General features: G+C 52.4%; 10 protein-coding genes across 10 annotated transcripts; 5 read left to right on the forward strand and 5 right to left on the reverse strand.

Moving 5' to 3' along the window:
* Positions 1-17: 17 nt before the first annotated feature.
* On the reverse strand, positions 18-155 carry VTN00DRAFT_879 (uncharacterized protein; the record flags this gene model as incomplete). Its single annotated transcript, XM_069435677.1, has 1 exon — positions 18-155. A coding segment is annotated over one exon (138 nt), but the record flags the coding sequence as incomplete, so codon positions are not given.
* Positions 156-3,302: 3,147 nt separating this feature from the next.
* On the reverse strand, positions 3,303-5,381 carry VTN00DRAFT_880 (uncharacterized protein; the record flags this gene model as incomplete). Its single annotated transcript, XM_069435689.1, has 1 exon — positions 3,303-5,381. One exon carries the CDS (start codon positions 5,379-5,381, stop codon positions 3,303-3,305), a length of 2,079 nt encoding a protein of 692 aa, XP_069291587.1.
* A 268-nt stretch (positions 5,382-5,649) lies between these two features.
* On the forward strand, positions 5,650-6,980 carry VTN00DRAFT_881 (uncharacterized protein; the record flags this gene model as incomplete). Its single annotated transcript, XM_069435700.1, has 3 exons — positions 5,650-5,695; positions 5,798-6,038; positions 6,116-6,980. The coding sequence occupies 3 exons, from the start codon at positions 5,650-5,652 to the stop codon at positions 6,978-6,980; spliced, it is 1,152 nt and encodes a 383-aa protein (XP_069291588.1).
* A 664-nt stretch (positions 6,981-7,644) lies between these two features.
* On the reverse strand, positions 7,645-9,851 carry VTN00DRAFT_882 (uncharacterized protein; the record flags this gene model as incomplete). Its single annotated transcript, XM_069435711.1, has 2 exons — positions 7,645-9,709; positions 9,793-9,851. 2 exons carry the CDS (start codon positions 9,849-9,851, stop codon positions 7,645-7,647), a joined length of 2,124 nt encoding a protein of 707 aa, XP_069291589.1.
* A 692-nt stretch (positions 9,852-10,543) lies between these two features.
* Positions 10,544-12,711, reverse strand: VTN00DRAFT_883 (uncharacterized protein; the record flags this gene model as incomplete). The annotated part of the gene is made up of 3 exons (XM_069435722.1): positions 10,544-11,398; positions 11,782-12,523; positions 12,614-12,711. The coding sequence occupies 3 exons, from the start codon at positions 12,709-12,711 to the stop codon at positions 10,544-10,546; spliced, it is 1,695 nt and encodes a 564-aa protein (XP_069291590.1).
* Positions 12,712-13,050: 339 nt separating this feature from the next.
* VTN00DRAFT_884 (uncharacterized protein) lies at positions 13,051-13,914 on the forward strand (the record flags this gene model as incomplete). Its single annotated transcript, XM_069435733.1, has 1 exon — positions 13,051-13,914. The coding sequence occupies one exon, from the start codon at positions 13,051-13,053 to the stop codon at positions 13,912-13,914; it is 864 nt and encodes a 287-aa protein (XP_069291591.1).
* Positions 13,915-16,419: 2,505 nt separating this feature from the next.
* On the forward strand, positions 16,420-18,025 carry VTN00DRAFT_885 (uncharacterized protein; the record flags this gene model as incomplete). The annotated part of the gene is made up of 3 exons (XM_069435744.1): positions 16,420-16,651; positions 16,712-17,939; positions 17,998-18,025. The coding sequence occupies 3 exons, from the start codon at positions 16,420-16,422 to the stop codon at positions 18,023-18,025; spliced, it is 1,488 nt and encodes a 495-aa protein (XP_069291592.1).
* Positions 18,026-19,458: 1,433 nt separating this feature from the next.
* On the forward strand, positions 19,459-21,063 carry VTN00DRAFT_886 (uncharacterized protein; the record flags this gene model as incomplete). The annotated part of the gene is made up of 5 exons (XM_069435755.1): positions 19,459-19,523; positions 19,591-19,617; positions 19,720-20,219; positions 20,280-20,291; positions 20,354-21,063. 5 exons carry the CDS (start codon positions 19,459-19,461, stop codon positions 21,061-21,063), a joined length of 1,314 nt encoding a protein of 437 aa, XP_069291593.1.
* Positions 21,064-21,549: 486 nt separating this feature from the next.
* On the reverse strand, positions 21,550-21,916 carry VTN00DRAFT_887 (uncharacterized protein; the record flags this gene model as incomplete). The annotated part of the gene is made up of 2 exons (XM_069435766.1): positions 21,550-21,727; positions 21,792-21,916. 2 exons carry the CDS (start codon positions 21,914-21,916, stop codon positions 21,550-21,552), a joined length of 303 nt encoding a protein of 100 aa, XP_069291594.1.
* A 298-nt stretch (positions 21,917-22,214) lies between these two features.
* Positions 22,215-22,894, forward strand: VTN00DRAFT_888 (uncharacterized protein; the record flags this gene model as incomplete). Its single annotated transcript, XM_069435777.1, has 2 exons — positions 22,215-22,289; positions 22,343-22,894. 2 exons carry the CDS (start codon positions 22,215-22,217, stop codon positions 22,892-22,894), a joined length of 627 nt encoding a protein of 208 aa, XP_069291595.1.
* Positions 22,895-24,827: the final 1,933 nt, after the last annotated feature.

The following is a 24,827-nucleotide window of genomic DNA, read 5'->3' on the forward strand; positions in this document are numbered from 1 at the left end:
ACATCCGGCGGAGGGACATCACGGGCGTGATGAGGAGCACCCGGCGGAGGAGGAGGGTGAGCCGGAGGAGCAGCACCCTGAGCAGGAGCAGGAGGAACAGCGGCGGCGGAGACGGCGGCCGCGAAGGCGAGAGGGACGGCGATATTGAGACGCATGGTGATTGAAACCTTGGCTTGAAAGAAAGCAAGAGTGAGAGTTTCTCAATGTGTGATGTGTTGTATGGTTGGGATTGTATAGAAATGAAGACTGTGATCGATGGTGATCTGAGGTTGTCGTTCATGGGGAACTCTTCTCTCCTTTATATCCTTCATCTTCCCATTCCCCCTGAGCGTGTCCGTAAGTCATTTCCCGGGTACTGCGTAAACAATGTGAGGCTGTAGTGGAACCCAGTTCCCACATGTCTTGTGGAAACATCAGGATAACTGTTGGCAAGAGCCCTGTAGGCTCTACGGGGTTACTCCGTAGGTCTGGACATCGCAATTCCTAGCTCCAAGACAAGATCTGCACTAGACCCTCACACATGGGGTTAGATAGCTCAAGGATCTAGATCCTTCGTGCGTCTGTGATGGCGTGATCTGTCCGGCTAACATTCTCTTCAAGGCTTGTCAGGCACTAGGCGAGAAGACAGTGGGACCGTAGAACTAGGCCCAGTTCTTTTATCAATCTCAATTTGAGCTGATGTGGCTTCGGATAGCTCTAGTACTGCTGTCTCCTGTACGGAGTACCCCGTATACGTACCAGGTACACATTATCAATGCGAAGTCTCATCGACAGTACTCCTTAGTTAACTGCCTTGTATTCTCATGAAGCTGGCCTGGACGCATGGGACAATATCGCATGATTTCCTGATCCAAAGCATTGCCCATGTTGTCTAGATTAGGTAACATCTACCTACATAGCCCCATCCGAGCCAAGGAAGAACAAGCTTTCTTTTAGTTAGATATTACTATTCAAAGTTTGTCTGTCTTAGCTGGCAGTTTGTTAAGTATGTAAGCTGCAGCTAATGCAAGAGCATCATCATCATCATCATCATCATCGGATCCGTTCCTTTCCTTTCTTTTTCCCCTTCCCCCTTTTTCCTTTTACCAAAACCCGCTTATACACCCATGCAATGCAATTCCCGCCCTCGATTACGATTGAAACATAAACCTATCATAGCATATCTTGTTTAAGCGAGGTGGACCTCAGCCTCAGACAACGCGGCCTGCGCATGAACTTTAGGTATTTACCTGCGTAAACCAGTCCACGAATACGAAACCTTGCAGAGAATTGACGGAGTTGCGCTCTACATACTTTACATACAATAGAATCACGGTGGATCTAACACACTCACTAAACAGCTTCACTAACTGCAGAAGCTTATGGAAGCTTTTTTTAACCGCTTATTTGAAGAAGTCGCAGGAAAGAGAAGAGTATGGAAACAAGACAGACAACATCGCAGCCAGCTGTTACCTCCCAGGTAAAGGTAACTGGACGCCAGGCCAGGCCTCTTGCCTTCTCTTCTCTTCTCTCGGGACACAATAACCAGAGAGATTCTATGTTCTGTTTTAAGAAAATCCTTGCTGGATCCAGCCTTTACGTTTACTACACACGGATATACTATGACGTATGTATGTATGTATGTACGGAGCAGAGCTGAAGCAGTCTCAGTCTCAGTCTCGGGACTCGGACAATATTGGAGTAGTAGTATTAGTGTCCGAACGTCCGAGCAGGAGCAGGTACTGAGCTCAGGTGGTGCTGACCACCTAGCAAACAGGGATTTTCATTTCGCCTTGCCTTGCTGTATGTACAGTACTTACATACCGCTGTTTTCTGCAGCCGTATTTTTGACTCTAGCGCAAGTTCGTGCTAAGGTTTCTTTTCAGAATGTTCGATTTCGAGTTCCATCCAGGCTGTATCATAGTACCTAGGTAGGTATACATACACAAAGTGGTTGGTTACCAGGTAGTTGGGACGTGAAGAAAAAAAACGTCTCCTCCCTGGGAATTTTTAAGAGGCTCCAACAACTTCTAGAATATCGAATAGTGTAACATGTATTCATAAACCTTTTTTCGTACCTAATATAAAGTTTTTACCTAATATTCTTCAGTCAGAAAGAACGTCATCATCACATTCTAATCTGGTCTGGTCTGGTCTCGTCTGGTCTACTAGTAGTCTAGCCTGGTCTATTTACCTAAGTTTAATTTCAAGTTGGCTCCACTCCAATGGTGATCACGATGGGGCCATGGCGGTGCCTCGACTGACCCAACCCGAAAAGTGAGAGCTTTAGGGCTCGGCAATACTCCGAAAACGCTTACGCAGTATGGCTGTGATTAATATGTATCTAGGTTTTAGACTTTTTTTCGATGGAGTAGTAGTGCTGATCACCACGTTTCCACTTTTATTTTATTTTCGTTTAGTCCAGTTATGGAACAGCAAAAACGTGCTGCGCCGTGGGAGTCTACGTAAGTACTTTGTACAGTACATACAACTGTAATAATGTACGGAGCACAGAAGTTGAAGTTAGGTGGGAAGCTACCCGAAGTGCAGATCATGGAGATAATCGTGATGCACTGATGCACATACATACATTGGTTTTTTTATCGTTATTTCTTGCCTATTTTGGATGATGTCAAGTCAAATGTCCAATGGCATCCAGAATACGTATGAGCACTTAACGCACCATCAACCTGAAGGGGAAAAGAAGAAGGAAAACAGATAATGACGATGTATTCTGGGACTTTGTCGGCGTTCGGGGTTTACGTGTCCGAGTACAGTACGCGTTCCTCTCCTCGGCTTGGGGAAGCTTTGCCCGTCTTACGGAACTGCTACGGAACTGCAAACAGCAGTTATACCTATCATATGTAGAATACGATAGATGAATGAATGAATGAATGTAGTGGGTGAAACGTTACCGCGTCACCACAGATAGTAAAGCTGTCCACCGGAGTAGACGTAGGTTCCAATCCCCAACTCCCCTTAAAGAGGCCATCGTCAAGGGGCGGTCAGATTGGGGCGACGCAGTCAGAGAGCCCACTCTTTGCTCTTGGAACTTCGCAGCGTCGTGATCAGTTCAGTAGGCGGAAGCGGACTGATCACGGTTGATCCATCCATGCCGCGTCATATCGTGGAGACGACATGAGCGCAGCATGGATGGCGCGACAGTTCCGTGTTTTGATTGATGTTTTGTGCTGGTAGGGGGGAAACTACCGTTTGGGGTTTGAATTCACTGGAGTTGTTTCTTTCTCTCTCCTATCTCTTGCGTGACCATGCAAGAAGCTATACAACGTACCCAACACAGGTAGGTATCAGGCAGCACAGAACTACCTCATCCTCGCCGCCATAAACCGACTGACCCGCCTCTTCGGCTTCCCATCTTCATTGACTTCTTCATCCTCATCCAAAGGCACCGTCTCCCGCTCATCATCGTTCACGAACCCCCCGCTGCGGTGGATCATCCGGTTCCGCATCCTATAGAACTCGGTCGCGATCTCCTTCCGGTGCAGCTCCTCGTCGAGCTCATCCGGTTCAGGAGGTGCGGCGCTGCCCTCCGAGACGTCGCGCTCGACGAGGGTGTCGGCGAGGGTCTTTCCCTCGGGGGGCCGGGGCTCAGACGGTCGAGATTCGGATTGCGATTGGGAAAGGGTATGTTTTTCGATAATATCAGTGGCGATAGGCTGAGAGAAAGGTTTTGGTTCTTTTGGTTTGGCTGGGAAGAGCGGGAGAGATGACGGATCTGGGTTCTTGATGGAAGAGCCGACCGTAGGTTTCACGGTGGATGCGATAGGAGCAGCAGCAGGAGTAGCAGTCTCCGCGGGAGTACCGGCAGCCCGGGAGCTCTTGAACCGCGAGACCTTTTTCGGAGGCTGAGGTGCTGCGGGCTTCTGTTCCTTGACAGGCTCTGTGCGCTCGACGATAGACTCCGAAACGGGCGGTGTTTCTGGCTGTCTGGGCGCAGTCTTCTCCTGCTGAACGGGAGGTTGAGGGTCTGGCGCGATGTCGAGCTCTGGAGCGAAAGCCACCTTCTTCTTGGGCTTCTTCTCCTCTGGAGCCTTTTCAGGCACCTTCGCAGCCTCTCCAGAAGCCTCAGATCTCTCGACCTTCACAACGCCGCGAGGCGCCTCCAGCTCCCGTCTCACCTCTTCGGGTAATGAGCTGGTGTCGCGACCGACGTTGAACATACCCCGAGCGTTCAGCTTCCTCTCCAACTCGCGCATCTGCTGATGGTACTCATCCGTCAGGACCCTTCTCGTAGTCCGTCCGTATTCATCCTCTTCCTCGTCTTCATCATCATCCGGATCAATGTCTTCGTAGGAGTCGTAATCTTCATCTTCAATAGAGATGTCGCTCGCGTTTTCGTCGAGCTCCAGCTCCGCAACAACGGCGCCCACCTCGTTGAGGCCGTACTGCAGCATCTCCCTGCGCAGCTTGGCGTCCTCCGGCGACTCGTCTATGTCTGTGACGGGGACGGGGCGCTCATCTTCGTCCTTTTCAGGCTTTTCGACGGAGACAGAAGTACGCTTTGTAGAAGTGTCAGAGGCGCGATTGACCTGCGAGGAGGCAGGCTTTTCTGGCTGTTTAGTGGTGCCGGGTGTCTGAATAGGAACAGGCTTCTCGGGCTTCTGCTCCTGTTTCTGTTCCCGCTGGGATTCAGGCTTGGGCTCCGGTTTACGCTCCTGCTTGGGTTCTTGCTTCGGACCCTGCTTCAATTCCTGCTCAGGCTCCTTCTTAGGTTCCTGCTTTGGCGTCTGTTTTGGTTGTTCCAGCTCTGACTCCGACTCAGAAACCTCTTCCACGTTGGCAGATTTGCTCTCCTTCGCCTCCGCCTTCTTCGCCGCAATCTTCTCCGGAATGTCCTTTACCCCGGCCTTCTTCAAGACCTCCAGCAGCTCAGGCGCCTTCTCCCCAGGGGTCGTCGTCGAGCCCTTGATCACATTCCCCTCCTCGTCCAATTCCTCAAGAATCTCCGTCACGGGGAACGCGCCATCTTCGCCCTCGACACGGACGACATCCCGCGGCGTCTCGATATTCAGCAGACGATTGAGCCGATCCTCCGCGGCGTGCAGCCGCTTTTCCATCGTGGCCACATTCTGCTTGACATAGTCGATTCTCCGCGAGATGAGCTGGACGACCTGCTCCTTGGAGCGGGTCAGGCCCTGCTTCTCGCCCAGCAACACGCGGACCTCGTCCTCGGTGACCAGGGAGCCGCCGAACTCGCGGCCCTTGGAGAGGAAGTCGTCGCGTGTGGAGCCATCTCGGAGGGAGGCAAGCTCCTCCTTCAGGCCGTCGTACTCGGCTTCCCAGAGGCGCCAGTGGTAGAGGGACTGCTGGAGCTTGCGGACGTTTTGCTCGAGCTCGAGGCGTTGGCGCTCGAGGTCGGCGAGGTTGGTTTCGTCTGGCATCTTTCAGCCTGAATTCAATTCCAGATCATTGTGTGTGGGAAGGGTCTGGCGGGGAACCGAGTGAGGTGCCGCAGAGGCGAGGAGAGGGGAAGAAAAGTGGGAGATTTGTGAGATTTTATAGGAAGAGGCAAAAGGGACGGGACGGAGGCAACGCCGCCTCCGCATTGGCCGGCGCTCGGCGCCGCAGACCTGCTATCTCCGCCAGAACATCCATCTCATCCAGCTCTCTCGTTCTACATCTCCTCGTCTCTTCTTCATGGCCACCACCATGTCTGTCCAGCGCAATGGCGTGGCCCATCGCGGGGAAGAAGACGGTGAGCTCGATTTTCCCTTTTCTCCCGAATCAAGTCCACCTACTGCGGCATGCGCCGTAAGATACCTCCATAGTCCATCCAGCTAACAAGATGACAATGCAGAGGTCTGCCCCGTCTGCAAATCCTCGCGCTACCTGAACCCGGACATGCGCTTCCTCATCAACCCGGAATGCTACCACAAGATGTGCGAGTCGTGCGTGGACCGCATCTTCTCGTCCGGTCCGGCGCCCTGCCCCGTTGCGGGATGTCACAAGACGCTGCGCAAGAACCGGTTCCGCAAGCAGACCTTTGAGGACATCGAGGTCGAGCGGGAGGTGGATATCCGGAAGAGGGTGATGGGGATGTACGTTGCCTTCCTTAAAAAAGTGGGACATGTTACATCCCTTGGGATATCTAACATGTGTTACGATGAGTATATAGTCTCAACCGCCGCGAAGAAGAATTCGCCAGCAAACGCGCGTACGACGACTTCCTCGAGCAGCGCGAGGAGATCATCGCCAACCTCGTGCACGGCATCGACGTCGCCAAGACCGAGGCCGACCTGCAGTCCTACGCCGCCGCCAACATGCACTCCATCAAGGCCAACCAGGCCCTCGAGTCCGCCGAGAGCTCGTCCTTCCTCGAGCAGCAGTCCATCGAGCAAGAGCAGGCCCGTCTCCGCCGGCAGCTCGCGAGGCAGGAGTACGAGAACGAGCGCCGCGAGATGGCCGCGCACCGGGAGGACGTCCTTGCCCGCCTGGCGGCCGGTGGACCGGGGGACGCGGATACGATCGCCAAGGAAGGGCAAACGACGGTGCGGCTCAAGAAGTCGTCCGCAAGACGGAGCGAAGAGGAACGCATCCGGCAGAAACAGGCCGCGCTGCGTGGTATGGAAGTCCGCAAAGCTGCCACGGTGGCGGGACAGGCTCCCACCACCGCAGACCTTGCAGGCACCGACATCGACACTGGCCTCATCAAGGGCCTGAAGAAAGTCAAGGCTCCCGAACCCGAAAAGCCCTACGACCCCTTCGGCGGCCTCGTCCCCGACAAGCGCGACTACTACGTCCTGCAGGACCACTACCCCTCGAGCTACCTCGACCGGCTCCGGAACGACGTCCAGGTCCAGGCCGGCGGGTACGACCTGCGCGAGTACTACGCCCGGACGATGCTCGAGGCGTTCGCGGGGCTGGGGTGCTTCATCGAGGAGGAGGTCACGAAGCGGGATGCCGCGTCGCTGGCGGCGTCCAAGTCCGTGGCGACGGATTCCGCGGCGGCTGCGGCGGTTTCGTCTGGGATCGGGCCTTGAGTATTATCTTTTCTTCTTCTTTTTTACAAAGTGTATTTTGCTAGAATTTTTCTTGTTTTTTTTTTTTTTTTATTCCGGTTCACGAGCATAGCGATGGAGTTTGGGCGTTCCTTTTCTTTTCTTTTCTTTAATTACTCTAGACCGGTTGGTGAATGAAAGGACATCGTGTGCGGGGATGAGCTTGGCTTATACGATTTTACTTCTTTTTGGCTAGGCAGGTACACGGGAGATCATATGAAAATACTACTCTTATTGACAAAAGAGAAAACGGGCTTGTCTTTTACCATAAGATTTGTATCGTATCCATGCTAAATCGAAGTAGAACATGTAGTAAATAACCTGGATAGGACACATTCACGGCCCGTGGCCCTTAATCTTTCCTTTGATTTGATAGAATGACAGAATGACAGAATAGAGGTTTCATTCTTTCTTTTCCAATTCAACCATCCGTGTTCATGTTCGCATTCGTCTTCGCTCATTACCAGTCGCATTATTATCAGGGTATAACTTTTGTTTGGTGTTTCTGAAAGGCTGTTTTCCTTTCGCATATCATTAAAAAAATGCATGTTAATGTTCACGGAACCGCCCCTCTCAACTAACTCCGGGGAATAGAACGGTGATGATTATACAAATTGGAAAAGAAACGAAATGTTGATTTTGATCGTCAAAGCCCGAACACGGTCGACCTTGCCGTCGTGTGGGGGCTCCACATACATAAAACACCCCACCTCAGACTGAGCCCTACGACCGCGACATGCGCGACGACGGCCAGGGCCTGGATCTTGAAACCCCGCGTACCGAGGTTCACGGCCGCGAGCAAGAGGAGCGGGTAGAACACCCATGGATTGACCGCGAGAGGGGAGCAGGGCTGAAACGCGGAGACGATCTTGAAGAGGAACAGTGCCAGCTGCACGACGGGGAGAGTAGAATACAGTCTGCGGTTAGAGAGGGATCGCAGGTAGAATGAGATGGTATTGAGAGAGATTAATCGGTTCGGGGGCGGTGGTAGTAGTTGCTGGTGGTGGTGGTGGTGCTGGATCTGCTGATGTCTGTACCGTTCCTCGCGATCTTCGCTTGCCGTTGGGGACAGGGAAGGGGTCGCTGAGAACTTGGGGCGGACGATCAAATGCCGCTCCGGACTGAGAGATGAACGATTGTCCATCTCTGACTCGGTTTCCGGAGTCTGGGTGGACCTCGCGTCGTACATCGGGCTCTGGCGTAGAGGTGCGGCTTGAGGTACGCTTTTGGTCGGCGAATGCGAGTGTCGAGGATTGGATGCAGGCCCCGGGCTGTCAATGGGCTGAATTCGTGGATTCGAACGATAGTCGGGACTATGGGAGCTAGCACGAGCGAATCGACGATTTTCATTACCATTGATATTGACGCCGGCCTGGATACCGTTCAAAACTTCGTCCGCAGTCGGTCGCTTGTCCGGATCAACTGACAGCAGCCGCTTCAGGAAGGTATACAGCTTTTCCGGTAGATCTGGTCTCATCCTCCGTGCGTCGTCAAACCCAGTCCACTGGCTAATCTCTTCACGGAGTTGATCTAGGTCCTCCTTCTCTTCATTGATTATATCAGCATTGCGGTAAGGGAGCTGCGCGAAACAGAGGAAGTATAAGATCATTCCCAGAGAGAAGACATCGGATTTGAAGGTGAAGTTCCCATAAGGACCGTTCGGATACTCTCGTCGCAGGACCTCTGGTGCACAGTACGATACGGTTCCCGTTGCTCCGGTGGATTTACGGACCGTATTCTCATATTGGACCTCTCCGAAATCGCTCACCAGAACCCGTAGTTCATGACCGGTTTCATGCAGCAAGCAGTTGCTGGGCTTGAGGTCGCGATGAATGTAACCGTTGACGTGGAGGAAACGCAGACCAGAGGTTATGTCCTTGAAAAACGAGTATATTTCTTCAAAATGCAGCTTTCTAGGCCCTCCCAATTCCATTGCAGGTTCAGGTTGACCCTTCGACCTTCTCCTCAGACGCTCCTTCAACTGCTGCGTCGTAGTGGCCGTCTGGGTTGACCCGTACACATACTTTTGAAGATCCCCCGCGTTACAGTATTGCTGGAGGATGAAGGCGCATGGCACGCTGGGACCAAAGTTGCTGAGCTTCACATCTTCGAGCCACACGTGACGGTAGGACACGACATTCTGATGCGAGAGATGCTGCAACAGCTGCACCTCAGCCAGCACCTTCTTGAGCCATTCGTGGTCATCGCCGACCGGGACGCGCTTGCACGCATAGTGCCCGAGTTCGACACCGTCCAGCACATGCTTCACGAGCAACACGACTCCCTTGCCGCCCCTCCCAAGCTCCGCTTCCTCCACGAAGAACTTTTTGAAGTAATTCTGGCTGAACGCTGCAGACGAGATTCCCTGCGGAGCAGGAGTGCTTGTCCCATAGTCCGAGCTGCCGGTCGTCGGGCCGTCTGCGAGGGCTGGTTGGACGAGTCGTCGACGAGGAGAGGGCGGACCTGAGGTCTCTGCGGAGCCGGGCAAGCTGTTATGGAGCATGCGGAAATAATCCGGATTGACGAATTCTGGCTGCGCTGAACTCGGGCCGTGGCGGCCATCTCGTCCTGCTTCCCCGTTGGCATCTCGTATGGGACGGTGGCAGTAAGGGCAGTCGGTCAGCTCGACATCATGGTTGCTGCCGGCCGTATTGCGGAGGACGAGCTGCTGGGACTCGCGGTCGAGGACGACGATCGAGTCATTGTGGCGTCTGTTCGCACAGGGACATTAGAGATCTCGCTTATCTTCGGAGGAGAAAACGAGGTCTGGGGGAGTAGCAGTGAGCAGCCTTACAGGACAATGTCACGGTTAGATGAGTGGTAGGGTATGATGGACATGCCGTCTTCCGCCATTATGGTGGCGATGGTAAGACATCTCTGGCGGGACTAGAGATGCGGTGGATATTTATCATCTTCGAGAATGACGGGCAGGTTGCTCTGCATGAGGCCGACAAAAGGCGTTGCGGTAACTCGTGCTCTGTTGCTGGAGCGAGGCTGGGATGGCCCCACGTGAGGCGGCGGCGTCATGCACTGCGCGGGATGCACAGCCAACACAGCCCATCGGAGACTGTGAAAAAGAAAAGCTAGAGCTCTAGAGCGGAGTCTACCATTGTTCCAAACATGACATTGCATCATTACTTTCTCTGTTTCGTGAACATATTCTGGGGTATCTAAAGTACGTTGGGCAATCCCGAGGCCTATTCAAGTATGACAACATAGGTGCACCGGCATATCAGCCAGCCGTGTTGCTCAAGACCGAGATCGTCTTGAACCACCTGAAGCTGGGGACACTCCACACGCTGCAACTAAGCTTCGACAACTGCCGCTATGATGATCGTGCAAGTGGATCACTGCAGACTTCGCCCTGTGAAACGCACGGGCGACGTGGCTATATGATAGAGCACGCCCCCTGTGTTCTTGTGCGGCAAGCTGCCGCTCCGGCATTCTGCAGTGGTCGGAGTGCCCCATGTCTGCTCTGTCGAGAGATCTCTCTCTATGCTTGGGATCTAGTAAAATCCACGAGTAGTATCTGCTTAGATACGGGCTCAATCGCTTCCCTGAGCACTCTCATCATCGCTCTCTTCCACGATCGCACCACCATCACTGTCTTCTTCGTCACTAAATCCTTCGAACTCATCAACATCCTCATCCGAACCCGAGTTATCGCTGTCAGAGCCCTTATCTGCAGGTTCCTTGGAATCAGATGTCGTCACCTCATCTATCTTCCGCTTTCGAGTCATCTCTCCAAGTCTACCTTCTCGCCCCTCCATCTTTTCATCTTCTCCCTCAGTTGATCCCTTGGGCGGCGGAGTGAACCAAGGTATCTTCCCCCGAAGGAAGTCATTGATAACCATCTTCGCGACGCCGTCAAGGTCAGGCTCTCCGCCCCGGAGAAGTCTGCCTCCTTTGCGTGCGAGAATGCTTAGGAATTCAAGAGCATCGCCGTTGAAACCCTTGATCTCGTAAGTACGTTCAAGATGCCGAGGCTGAACCCTTTTAAGGACAGCAGGAATGTACTGCTCAGGGTTCTGAACATTTTCTACCCGAACAACTCCCCGAAGCAAGATATCTTCTTCAGTGTCGTTGGGATTTGGAGGGACCACACCGGGGCAGTCGATCAAGTATATTCTCTTCATCAGAGTAATATACTGCCACACCTTCGTCTCACCGGGAATGGGTGCTACCGTGCACACTTTCTTCTTTCGAAGAGTGTTGATGATCGAAGACTTCCCCGTATTCGGATACCCGATGAATCCTACTTGGATCTGTTTCCGGTCGGAATGTAGTGAGGAGAACTGTCTGAGAAGCTGGATCAAAGATCCTTTTCCGAAAGAGTTGTTGATGGAAGCATGGAATGCAAGCGTGGGATATTCTTTGGACAGGTGCCGTACCCAAGATGCCTGGTATAACCAGTTAGCGACCCGATGACCGGCCATAGACAGACTTCAAGAACATGCGAAAATAATTTGTAAGGATAATGTGTGAGATGTAACTAAGAGAACTGCTATGAGCCACCTAACGGCAGAAGCAGAACTCAACTCAAACAAAACACGACTTAGCCCTTAACGACGGCCCTTCAAAACGAAAGGTTGTCAGCCCAACTTCAGAAAGAAGCTGGACGGCGGGCAAGTATCAATCTGCCAAAGCCGTAACAGACAAACTTCCATTGAGAAATGGCAATTGATTGCCGGAAGTAGCCTTGACAGAACAATGGCACAGATGAAGTTGAAAGAGGATTGCAAAGCAACAGAAAGCAAGATATTAGAAACAGTAGGCAACTTACAGCCACGCTCGTCGGTACGAGATCGCATTTATTGAGCACAAAGACCAGGTGCTTGTGCGGGGCTTCCTCACGGATGTACTTCTCAATACTTCTGCACCGTGTGCCTTCGGGATCACGGGCATCGAGAACATGGATTACCACGTCCGATGAGTCAATAACCTTGTAGAGTTCGTTCCAGATACGCTTGCTCTGTCCCTTGGAGAAGACAGGTTCTCGCGCTGTAGCAAGAGTAGAATCTTCGCCGTCGGCGTCATCGCCAGCAGCACCAGAATTGCCACTAAGAAGCTTTTGCTGATCCAATCTTTCGAGATAGGAGTCATGCATCTTAACAGTCTCATCTGCAAGGTCTTCGAGGGAGCCTACTCCCAGCTTGACTCGCTTCCTCTGAGCCTTGGGCCCGAAGGTCTCGCTGAAAGGCTCTGATTCCACAGCCATCTTGGCCTTGTGTTGCTTCAGCCCATTTACGCCTTGACCATCTCTGATCAGACTCATGGGGAGCTTGTTGGTCTTCAGAAGGACTTGGTAAGGATCCGAGGCCTTTTCAGCAACTGCCTCTCGGAAGGAAGCCAACGCCTCCTGAGAGATGACTCTGGTATTCCCAAACCATTTACGGTTCGGTTCAATCCGAGCATTCGGGATCTCGCGCGACTGGTATGACGCAGCCTTGGTGATCTTCCCAGCAGCGTTCCGTTGGGGCTTGCCATCCTTGAGCATGTTCAGGTACCTCAATTTCTTCGCATCTCTGCAGAACGTTAGTCATGGTTAGATATAGCATAAACATTATATGGAAACGGTAGACTCTGGAATCACACAAAAAATAAGATGGACTCACCTGTAGAAGTTTTCACCTTTGACCTTGACATTGCCCATGCCATCCCCAACCTTCCCCTGCCGCTCGCGGCGGGTAGCTTCTTTCTTACCCGTACCCATGGTGACGCCTACCAGGTATTCAAACCTGGAAAAGTCTTGGTAAAGGTAGGGACGTTGTGAAATTTCACAGGCGTCTGGGAGAAGAAAAGAGGCTGGAAAAAAAATTCGAGGGGAAATATTTCTTCTAGCTGCGGGCGCCAAGCTTTGTGGTGCACGGGCCACACGTAAGAAAATCGCTTCAGCCTCTTTCCGAAGTCTCGCAGCGAACCCCGTCCGCGACGTCTTGCAGATTGGCCGCCCTGCACGTCCGGGGATGAGCTAAGATTGTCCAATTTGCTTTAGTTTATTCTGTCCTTCGTTGTGTTACGGTTCCTCTTATACCCGGACGTGAATTTCAGAATGTCGCTGTACCGTCACTGCAGGACCGCCGCAGGGCAGGTCCGCGGTTTCGCAACATCGTCCAGTCTCCGAGTCGGACCAGAGTCTCCCAATTTCATTGAGATTCCGAAGACGATACAGCCTGATCTCCCCTCAAAACCGCGTGTCAAGGGTACACTCCCCGTCCCCCGAGAATTGTTCCCGGCCCGCCGACGGGATAAGCCTTCGGAGGCATACCTCGCGGCTGTAACCCCAGAGCCCACAAAGGAGCCGGAGGTCCAGCCCGATGACCCTAACGTCGAATACAATGAGTGGAGGCGGAAGATGGCCGAGACGAGGAGGAAGAATCTGAGAGAGGGTCTCCTCGAATTGCACGAGCGGAAAAAGAAGACCGATTCCTTCATGGTGCGGCGGAGCATGGCGAAACAGTTCAGACGGGAGCGTATTTTGAATCAGCCGGAAAGGGAAGATGAGCGTTTGACGAGGCCGTCTGTCGTCAAGGCAATGCAGCCAACTAAGTCCTCAGTGCTGCCCGACCCGGACCGAGAGGAGCGTCTTGCTAGGTCCAAGGCTCTCCTGGAAGCTAAGGAAGCTGAAAAGAAGGCCGAGAGACAGGATGCCATCCACACACTGTACATGAACGCCCGCAACTTCATTACGACGGAGGCTCAGCTTGCTGCCGAAATTGAGAGGGTCTTTCCTGAGGGTGAGAACCCGGCCTGGCGCAACGACCACCAGCCGGGAGAGAACATCTGGAACCTGGGTGTGCCGCCAACCATCCAGTCCATCGTCAACGATTCGAAGAAGAGCGAAGCCGCTCGCTGGGATGTCATCCAGGGCAGAGTCAAGAAGCTCGCAGAGGAGATTACCGGCGGAAAGCTGTGAAGGAAGATATGACGTCTTGTATATTATTCAGAGATATGAATGTTTCTTCTCAGATATGCGACTTTTTCTCATGTACTTGTCTAACCGAAGAGTCACCACTTGTTTTGAGAAGGCTTGTATTGTGTCTTCATGTGGCTATCAACAAAATTCTCCTACCTTATTTAACCACGGTCTGGTTGGCTGCCGGCATGTCCGACCAATGTTCTGACCGATTAAGGACGTTTTGGACGTTTCGCACTCTTATAACCCACGCGTCTACGAATAAATTAGCCTCAATGTAAGGGTAAAGTCCTTATTGAAGTGGGAGTGGATTTGTAGAGCGCTCTGTCTTTTATCCCTCTTCAACCTCCGTCAAACACCGAAGCCAGTACAAGTACAACCTTTGACAATATCAATTCAAGCCATCAGGTGATCTGTAGGTCTATTACCTCTGTACACAGATTTAACCTGACAAAGCTAATGGCCCTGAGGAGAAATCCATTACATGCTTGATCTAGACTTGTCTTCATTCCGTCCGAAGCGGATGCTCACGGCGGAAGTTGATCACGCGCGCGGGCCTCTTCACCTGATAAGGCGTGTTTGTTTGCTATAGCATAAATAGGGAAATCCCACGCGAATTCCTCTTGTTTTTTTGCCACAGAAACTGAAGCCTCGTACTGTATGACTCCATCCATGAATAATAGATTGCAATGCAGCAGTCTTACTAATCTGTGCGCTTTCGGGTGTACACGCCGAAGGCTCAGGATTGCTGCCGGAGGCATCCGATCCGAAATCTCGTCTAATACTGTATTCTAATCGTTATTATCCAGTTGACCTTACAACAGGATTTCAGCGGTGAGCATTGCATATGGCGAATTAACTTAGCTGTCAAGTGCAAATCTTATCCCGGTCACTGAAGATCGCCATGACATGACGTCCTTCAGCGTAACCGTCGTAGGATACTGAAGTAGCGATAATCCCGAGGAAATTTCAAATGCGCTGAAACGTCGCAAATTATCTCGCAGAACATCGTGATCCATTGTAATTTCTCATTGACAGTTATTTGGCTCAACGTTGTCGGTTGCCCAGCTCAGTAGTTGCAGGAGCAGCTGTAACAAATCCAGCATCAAGTCGACCAGCGGTTCTACAGCCGGCTAATTTCCATAATCGATGCCCTCAGCCACAGTGTGCATGAGACCTGTCACTTCTGTGGTCCAGACACCGGATGGGCGGTGGGAAGTGCAGGACAGTTTCCGTAGGGAGCAATCGCCGCCGGGCTGACAGTCTGGATCTCTGGGGAGGGTTACGCGTATTCCCAGACAGAGGACGAGGTTTCGATCGGAGAGAGACCCGAATGTCCGGCTGTGTCTAGAACGTGAGGAGCAATTCGTCATGGTCCACCGCGAAGCGGTTGGCTGCTGGACGCTGATTCGCAGCGGCGCTAAGAATAGTAGCGATGAAACAGGGAATCACAGCAGCAAGGGAAGCGCCGGCTTGACGCTGCGTCTTTTAGCCGAAGCTTGAGTCGACCTCAACTTTGCCATTGACGCTCTGATGCCCTTGCACGCTGGACGCTTGTGGTGCGCATCGCGCATATTCCAAGTATATTATTTCTTGGCCCCTAAGAATTGGTCTTCTCGTGAAGTGTGCGAGTTTCTCGGTCCGCTGATCAGGTACAGTACCAACGGACAATTCTGTCGTTTCTCGCGTCTTCTCCGGCTACCCGAAAGACCACTGCCTGTTCCTATCCGATGTCACGAAGTTCTCTGGGTCGCTTCAGGATCCGAAACCCTCTGACTGGTGGTTAAAATTATACGGCCTCCTTCGACAAGAATAAGCCATGATTCATCTGAGATGACCGTGCGAACCATGGCCCGTGACCAAAAGAACCCTGGATACGTCAACTTTTGATAGTTACAAACCCCCACTGACTTGGCTGCCATCTTCTCCACACTACGATGGCTACCGCTGACATGGCCTACGTTCCTCAAAACACTTCTAGAACTTGCCCTGTTGGTGGAGCGCTTAACTCACCCAGCTGGGTCGCTTCTCCAACTTCTTCCAGTGGCACAGCCTCACAGGGCAATTCTTGCATGACATTTTGACGCCTATACAACCATGAGAGACTTACCCGCTGTTTCTATTTTTTTTTTTCAGCCCGGTTTGGCCGGAAAACAGGTCTAACCGCTGGCTCGGATCCCTTCTTCCCCGTCATGTTCCTGCCAAGATGGTCCACATCGTCGTCTTTTCTACAGACGACTGGTTTCTTCTTTCCCCTCAGATCCCGGTGGGTCTGTTTCTTTCCTGATCGCAGTGTGGAGTTATCGGCCTATGTCGGCTTGACTTCTATCACAGATTATTCATGATGTTCTGTTACCCACATTGGGCTATAAATATAAGATGCATCTCTCGCACCCTGGCTGGGATTCGACCAAGTGAGAAAGACTTGTCTTTCTTTCAAGGTTTCATAGACTTCCACTCGCTTTCTGTTCTGATCAGTGTCATTCGTTGTCGATCCTCCCAATTATGAAAAACGTCGTCGCTGTTGCCGCCTTCGCGGCTGGAGCGAACGCTCTTGTGGGCAGAAGCAACACCTGCTGCTTCGGTCTCTCCGCTTCTGGCGGTGTGTCCGGCACCATTGGCCAACTTGGTGACGGACAGAACCGCGTCCGTGGAGGACTGCCTCCTGCGCAGTTCTGCATCGACTCCAGCGGTGCCATCACCGACAGCAGCGGACGTGGATGCATCCTGACTCCTCGTAAGTAATGTCGATGACAGGAATGGCCAAGGATTGAGTCTCTGCTAACAGTGTCTTTAGCCCCCGCTGTCCAATTCCAGTGTGATCTGGGAGCCAAGCCCACTCCAGGTTTCTCTATTTCGTCGGAGGGCACTCTGAAGTATCACGGTTCCTCCCAGTTCTACGCCTGCGAGACGGGTGAAAATGGCGGAATGAACCTCTACACCTCTAATGACAGTTCCGCTCAGACCGGCTGCAAAGAGATCACCCTGATGGCAGACTCTTGCAAGGGACAGGGCTCATCTTCGTCTTCGCCCTCGGTCTCTGTCGCTCCTCAGTCGAGTGCTCCGGCCTCGACCTCTAAGCCAGCTGCCCCTCAGTCGTCTGCTCCGGGCTATGGCTCCGGCTCTCAGTCCGCACCGGCTCCTGGCTACACCGCTCCAGGCTCTGGCTCTCAGCCATCTCCTGCTCCTGGCTCTTCTGGCTCTGGATCCTGCTCTTCGCCATCTCCTGGATCTGGCTCCGGATACGGCTCTGGCTCTCAGTCCGCTCCGGCTCCTGGATCGTCTGCCCCGGGCTCTGACAGCGGCTCCGGCTCTGCCTCCCAGTCTGCCCCGGCTCCTGGCTACACTGCGCCAGGCTCTGGCTCCGGCTCCAACAATGGCTCTGGTTCACAGTCTGCCCCTGCTCCTGGTGCAACTGCTCCGGGCTCCAGCTCTCAGCCTTCCCCTGCGCCTGAGTCGAGCGCCCCAGCTTCCGGCTCCCAGCCTGCGCCAACCCAGGCTTCCTCCGCTCCTTCTGCGCCCCAGCCGTCTGAGACGCAGTCTGCAGGCTCTGGAAGCTCTGGCTCTGGATGCCCGGCGAACCTCTCTGGCCCCTATGAGTACCCTCACTTGATCATCCCGGTCGATTCCTCCTCTCCCGACAAGGCTGCAGGCACCCAGTACAACGGCACGATCACCTCCTCCGTCTCGACGCTCTTCAACTTCGACATTCCCCAGAGTGATGCTGGAAAGAAGTGCTCACTGGTCTTCCTGTTCCCCAAGAAGGAAGACCTGGAGACCTCTTCTTACAGCTTCAGCGGTGACGGCAAGCTCGAGTTCGCCTCTCTGCAGTCGCCGGCTGCCCAGGACACCTGCTACAGCAACGCCCCGGCAGTCAAGGAGGACTACGGTGTATTCACCGTCTCCCCTGGCAACTCCTACACCATCGCCACCTTCGACTGCCCTGCGGGCCAGGCCGTTGGCTACAAGATCAGCAACGCTGGCTCGACCGAGCTTAACTACTTCCAGGATTGGAACCCCTCTCCGTAAGTTCAGCCCCTCGCTATCTCCTCGACAAAGGTCATTAGCTAACAAGGGTTGCAGACTTGGTCTCTACATCACCAAGTGCTAAATTCAGATAACTGCCAATTGAGTTCCTATTCGCTTCTTCGGGACCTTCTGGTTCGCCGTGTATTATTCAACACATTCCTTTTATGATGTTGATATGATGAACCTCGAGCTTCCATGTCCACGCTCCTTAACGACCAGAGATTATTATGCTTGAAACATGAGACTGACACTATCCTTTTTGAGAATGATAAACGGGAACTAGAGATTGGATGTTTATTTCATATATAAATTTAAATTTCAATTATGTTTTTAACTTTTCTCGACATAGTCACCGCGAGTTTTGTACAGTAGCGTTCAGTCTATTTGTAGTTGGAACTCCGCCTTGGTGCGTAGTAGCGTTGAGCAGCCTGAGGCCCTTGAAAGACTTAGGTATCTGCATCTGGTCCGATGTGCCAAGAGAAAGGATCTCGATTGGATTCTTCACAAAGAGAATACCCAGCTCTTTATTGGTCTGTCTGCAGGGATAGAGATCAGTCCGGTTGGCAAGACCCCCCTGAAGCTATCGTTCACCAAAGTTTGCCGACAAAAGGATTCTTTTGCTTGTCAGTCCACTGCTCTATTCAACCTTAACTTCAATTGGTCATTCTATTGTTATCGTCCTATTTTACTCGAATCGCTCTTGTCCTCATGTCTCTACAGGCAATATCAGGGGTCGTCTCTTCACGTGGATGATGACCATAATAACGTACCTGCCATGCCTGGTGTAAACTGGCTAGGTAACCTTCTCTGAGCATTCGATTAGACTGCAGAGGTGACGAATGAATACCTAAATTGGCGCAGGACAGTAGCTACGGCCGTAATAACAGGTGGGGGAAATTTTTCACGTCCAAACAGGCAGGTTAGTCACCAGCCACAGGGATCCAATCGAAGGGAGTACACGTGCGCAGGCGGGATGATCCCCTTTGGTGAGCGGCAAGAACAAGCAACGGGAGCCGGAGATGGCGCCTGGAGAAGAGGAGCCACCGCGAGTCGTGGGCGAACCAGCGGGCTGGTTGGGCCCGCTTTGGCCCGGCCAGACCCCGGTATTAATAGCAATCCGGCATGGTGGCTTCTCCAGGCCACGCATGACTGCGCATGTGGCTGAGTCGCTGCGCACGAGTTGTCGGTAGTTGCATTTATGGTTTTTTTTCTTTCTCTATAAAGGTGTGGACTGGGAGGATAGTTCATCCACGACCGTTGAACTTCGAACCGCTGCATAGTGGCTCAGCGCTGCTTGGCATTTGCTGTCGTTTGTCGCAGCGGCTTGGCCCACGGGTCACAGCTGAAGATCGTCGATCTGGGGATCAAGGGAGCCTGCCAGATCATTTCCCCCGACTTTGCATTTCTCCCGCCTTTTTCCAAAGGGTACTCGGGCTGTGAACTGGGAGACATCCGGTTTCCTGAGATATTACTTCCATTATATGTCATCTCGTGCTTGAGTTCAACGCGGAAATCATGGACCAGCTCCCTTCTAAACTTCCCTTCTCCAAGAAGCGGTTACGAGCCCGCGTCGTCATATCGTGAGATCTCCCTTTGGAAAAACGCCTGTTCCTGGGTGACGCCATATACTAACGTCTCCTGCCTCAGGTATATCTTCGACTATGTGATCATCATGTTCGTCGCCCATCTTGCCTGCTGTGACATGCGACCACTTGCTTCCTTGAGCGTCCCCCGTGTCTGGTATCGATCGACGTACTGACCACGAACCCTTGACAGTGCCCTCGTGATCGGATTCTATATCCTTGATGCGATCGAGCCGTACCATCAACACTTCTCCTTGAACAATATCTCCCTTCAATATCCGTACGCCGTACACGAAACCATAACGATCGGCCAGGCCGTCGCCCTTTCCTGTGGCCTTCCCGTGGTGGTCATTGTGATCTACACCCTCTTTATCGATGGCCTCTTTTCGCACCACAAGCCCTCCAAGGGGAAGATGTCGGGACGGAGGAAGCTGTCCGGGACATACAGGTGGAAGGATCGACTGTGGGAGCTGAACTGTGGCATCCTCGGCCTTCTGCTGTCCCAGGGATTGGCCTTTGTCATCACGCAGGTGTTGAAGAACGCCTGTGGGAAGCCCCGGCCAGACATCATCTCCCGGTGCAACCCTGATCCTTTCGCCCAAGATCTCAAGTCTTGGGGTCTTTCCAATTACACGATATGCAGACAGCCTGACCATGCGATCTTGAAGGATGGTTTCCGCTCGTGGCCGTCTGGTTCGTTGATCCCTTTCATGTCCAGATCTTCAAAGAATTGAATGCTGACTTTGAATCCAGGCCACAGCAGCTGTAAGATGACTTCCGTCACTAGCAATGTTTGTATGGATCTTTCGTTGCTAACTTTCTTCCAGCCTCCTTTGCTGGCCTTTTCTACCTCTCACTGTATCTGTGCGGAAAGCTGCATGTCATGGACAACCGGGGCGAAGTCTGGAAGACGATCTTGATCATGATTCCATGCCTCGTGGCCACTCTTATAGCGGTATCACGCATTATGGATGCCAGACACCATCCCTTTGACGTCATCACCGGATCTCTGTTGGGGGTCTTTACGGCCTGGGCCTCGTACCGCCAGTACTTCCCTCCGATCACCGAGCCGTGGAAGAAGGGCAGGGCATACCCGATCCGCACCTGGGGTACCGAACCCCGGGCTCCCGCTGGTGCTCCTCATCAGGAGGGATTCAACGAGAGTTCTGTGGCGCTCCGCAACCCCGACGAGGAACGAATCGATATACCTGGCGGTACGGAACTCCGTAGGACCAGCTCCCCTCCACCGCCACCTCATCCAACTGTATCTCCTCGTCCGTACGAGTCGAATATGTACGCCCGTCAACGTCGCGATCCCGACGATAACTATTCGTCATCCTCGAGCGAGGATGTGACGGATGGATATGAGATGCGGGGCCCGTACGTGAGGACGCAGAACAACGAATGGAACTCGCAATACCCGGGTTACACTTACGAGGCCGACACTTCCTATCATCCACCGGGACAACCTACCCAAGGCGCTCCAATCAGCGAAGTACAGCGGCCATTGACGACGGCACAGCCGCACGGCGCATGAGAGCCGGATCTTGCGGGATAGGGACTTGCGATGCTTTGTCCTTTTGTTGCATGCATTATAAACCGGCATTTGGGACGATGTTTATGAGACCGGAAGCATTGTATTGTCTCTATTTTATATATACTATCTCGATGACGATCGCTTTACTTGTATTGTTCACGACGGTATTTCTGGCTGGTCTTCTGATCCCCCCCCCCCGGACGTTGTATTTTCTAGAGGTGAATCTCAGGCCTGTTCTACGGTGCATCTTCTATAGCAGTCATATCCTCAAATCATCTAACAACAGCATTTCGCGAGCACGGGATGGCTTGCAGTCAATCAGATGTGTCTTGATTGTAAGATGTAGAACATGAATATTGAACAAAGATCTTGGCAGTCAACCTGGAAGAGGATTGAATAGTGAGAGAGCATCAAGGGCCAATACTTTGGTTAGCTGTTGGATATAATAAAGACTTGCTCGACGTGGAGGCTGTCTGTACATGCCCTTTATGCGGTGAGTCTTTCGCGGATGTAACGATGCCGGGCGCCCGGAACGGCGCGCGGGGCAGCCCGTGTGGTTCCAGACCGCAGATCGGGCCCGTGGCCTGTCAGGATCACCGCTGCAGAAAACAACACAGATGACGAACATGGCGGCTGCTGACGAGGGCCGGCTTTCTTATTCGTGCTAATAATGAAAGTGTTCAGAGCATGGCCGGCCTTCTGTCACCGAATGCACATGGCTAGCTGACGCGAAGACTGGGCGGGCGCTCGAGACTCGACCAGCCCCTTCACTAAACTGTGAGTTTAGTTTCCCAGCCTCCTCGAGGAGGATGCCGCTCACCATGGCCACGGCGTTGCGAACACAAGGCCGCATGGCCGGTCTCTTTGTCTTCTTCTCTTTTTGCTTCCCAATCTTTTCTCCTTTGCATCTTCCCTCCCACCTTAATCAGACCGTTGGTATTTGTTGCTTTGTTGTCGCGTCCGCTACTGCGGTGCAGCGTCACCTAGGCAATACTACTGCTGCAGCTAGCTGTACAACACTCTCACCACGCGTTGTACGGTACAATATCTCTTGACATGAAGTTCTAGCTGTCAAGCTTGTGTTGCATTTGATCCATCCTCCGAATCCATCACATCAAACAACGGAAAAAAAGATCAAGACACCGTCCAAGATGTTCGGCAGCCTCTTCTTCATCTTTTGGCGGATCGTGGAGATCACCTTCCTGATCCCGATCGTTGGCATGCTGGTAAGAATAGCTGCAAGCTTGTCACACGCGATTTGCCTGGCTGACAGATGCAGGCCTACTTCGTCGATGGATACGTCAAAGCCAACATCATGACCCCGCCCTACATCCTCGTCCTCTTCATCGTCAGCGTCATCGCCGTCTTCTGGTCCCTGGACACCCTGATCCGGCACTCGACCACCAAGCGCTCCGCGGCCTTCGTCTCCTTTGTCGACCTGTGCTTCTTCGGCGCCTTCATCGCCGGCGTCTACCAGCTGGGCTTCATCGGGAGCGCGAACTGCACGCGCTGGGACGGCGGTGAGGTCTACATCTCCCTCGGGCCCTTTGGCTACTGGGGCGTCCAGAGCGGGAACCCCCTGTCGTTTGACATCAACAAGTCGTGCGCCATGCTGAAGGCGTGTTTTGCGCTCGGCATCATGGAGGTCATCTTCTTCTTCTGGACGGCCATCTTCGCCGCCTTTATTCACCGCCACAACAGGGAGGTCGTGGTCAGGGAGACCAAGGAGACGACCGTCCGGCGCAGGAGCCACAGCAGCAGACGGGGACATTCGTCGTCGTCGAATCGGAGGAGCTCCTCGGCGGCTCGGAGACCGCATTATGTGGTGTAATGCTGGTCTCTTCGAGATTAAAAAGAAAGGGGAAGAGGAAACTCCTCTCTTACGGATATTGGTGGATGTTTGCTACGATATTTGTTGGCCTACGACCTGGGCGTCTCTCCGGGAATAGCCGATCACTCTCAAAGCTTCTGGAGACTGCCGGCCCAGGAAGAAGAGCAGGATGACCTCATGATACATCTGGAACGAAATTTCTTTGAGAAATGACCTGTCATGTCTTCGATTTACTTGGCTGGAATCCTGATGACCTTCGTCGATGGTATCTGCATTTCCCTAATCTGGTATGCTTAGCCATTTGCTCAGCTCTATGGCCTCTATCGAGAAGGGGCGATTCAGGGTTCAATCAAGCCCGTGTGTTCGTATTTTCGTATCTCCTTTCCATGTGATATGAACGAGATACCTAACCTTTTGTCTTGTCTGCATGACCATGACCATGACCATGACCATGACCTGTTATGTATGTCCTTGGATGATGGACGGATGGTCTACTAATTCTACTATTCGCTGTATTTATGTTTCTTAGTTTAGTGCACCGAACTTTGTGTATGCAGTATGTACAAGATAATTTGAAATCGCTGTAGTATAAATCTTCTGATAGAAGAAAAAAAAATGAAATAAATAAAAAGTAAATCATCACCATGACCATCCATCTGCATGGTGAATCACAATCACAGCGCCAGTCTAATGTTCACATTTACCTTTTACGGAAGTACCATGGACTGCCCGGGCCCGACTCGAGCCTCCAGCTCAGCCTACCTAGCCTGGGCCAAATCGACCCTGGAGAGAGGAGAGAGGCTGAAAAGAAAGTACCTTAGGTAGTTTACAGTAGTTGCCGCGAAGCAAAACCAAAGCAACCCAAGTTCAGGCCGCTCAGTTCAGCTCAGATCAGCTCAACTCAGGCCTCCAGTTCATGTATGTATGTACTGTGGAGGTAGGTTCCTAAGTTCCCCTAAATCGTCACTAGGTACGGAGTACTACTAGCTGCGCGATGTTCGATGTTTGCTACATGGCAACGGCAAGGGTGCATATGGATGGATGGATAAGGGCCCAACCAGGCTAAGGAGACCAAAAGTGGGAGGAGAGGAGCCGCGGGGGCAGCCGGGTAAGGTTGCGATAAAGGGTTATGTGCGTGTCGATACAGATCTATACACCATATTCTCTGGTCCATGTCTTGCGGACGGAGTCTATTTCCACAGCCCAAGAACCCTTCGGCCCCCTCCGAAGCTGGCCGCGGAGACCACGCGGTGTCCAATAAGCGCCCCCACGTGAACTGTGCTGCGCTATGATATAATAACTTAGTTAACTAACATAACTACTAAGTTAACATAGTTAATGGCAGCTTACCAAACCAAACCAAACCACCTATCTTAGAACTAGCTTGATCTACACAGTGACCATGGACGGAGATCTATATCCGTCTCAGCTGAATGTGAATGTGAACGCGAAGGCGGGTGCCGATCTGTGATCAGACAAGACAGGCTGAGGGTGAGAGTTGAGGAGAAATTGGGAGGGTTTCAATGTCATGGTATGTACAGTACGAAGGTACTTAAGGCTCTGTGTTCTTCGAGGTCGATCGATGTAAATGAGGTTTGAAGTTTCTTTGACGTTCCCCGTCCTCCACAGACAGACGAATACGAACGAAGTGGGCTTTCCTGTTAGTTACTTAGCCTACCTACCTAACTTGAACTGGCTATCATCGACCACGACCGGACTCACTACCCCAACTATCGAATCTGAATCTGGATCTGGACCGCCGATCGAGTGGAGTGGACACCTACCGAACCTAACCTAAGGCATCTGGATACTAGCTAAGAGAACAACTGTTCAACTTTTCGACCTTCGACGTTGACATTCTTTTTTTCCTTGGCACGAAAACCGTCGTTTTGTTTGTTCCCATTACTAATTGCCCACTTATCAAAGACCCGTT

This window comes from Thermoascus crustaceus, assembly GCF_041956765.1.
Source record: "Thermoascus crustaceus strain CBS 181.67 unplaced genomic scaffold VTN00scaffold_1, whole genome shotgun sequence".
NCBI classification, from domain to species: domain Eukaryota; kingdom Fungi; phylum Ascomycota; class Eurotiomycetes; order Eurotiales; family Thermoascaceae; genus Thermoascus; species Thermoascus crustaceus.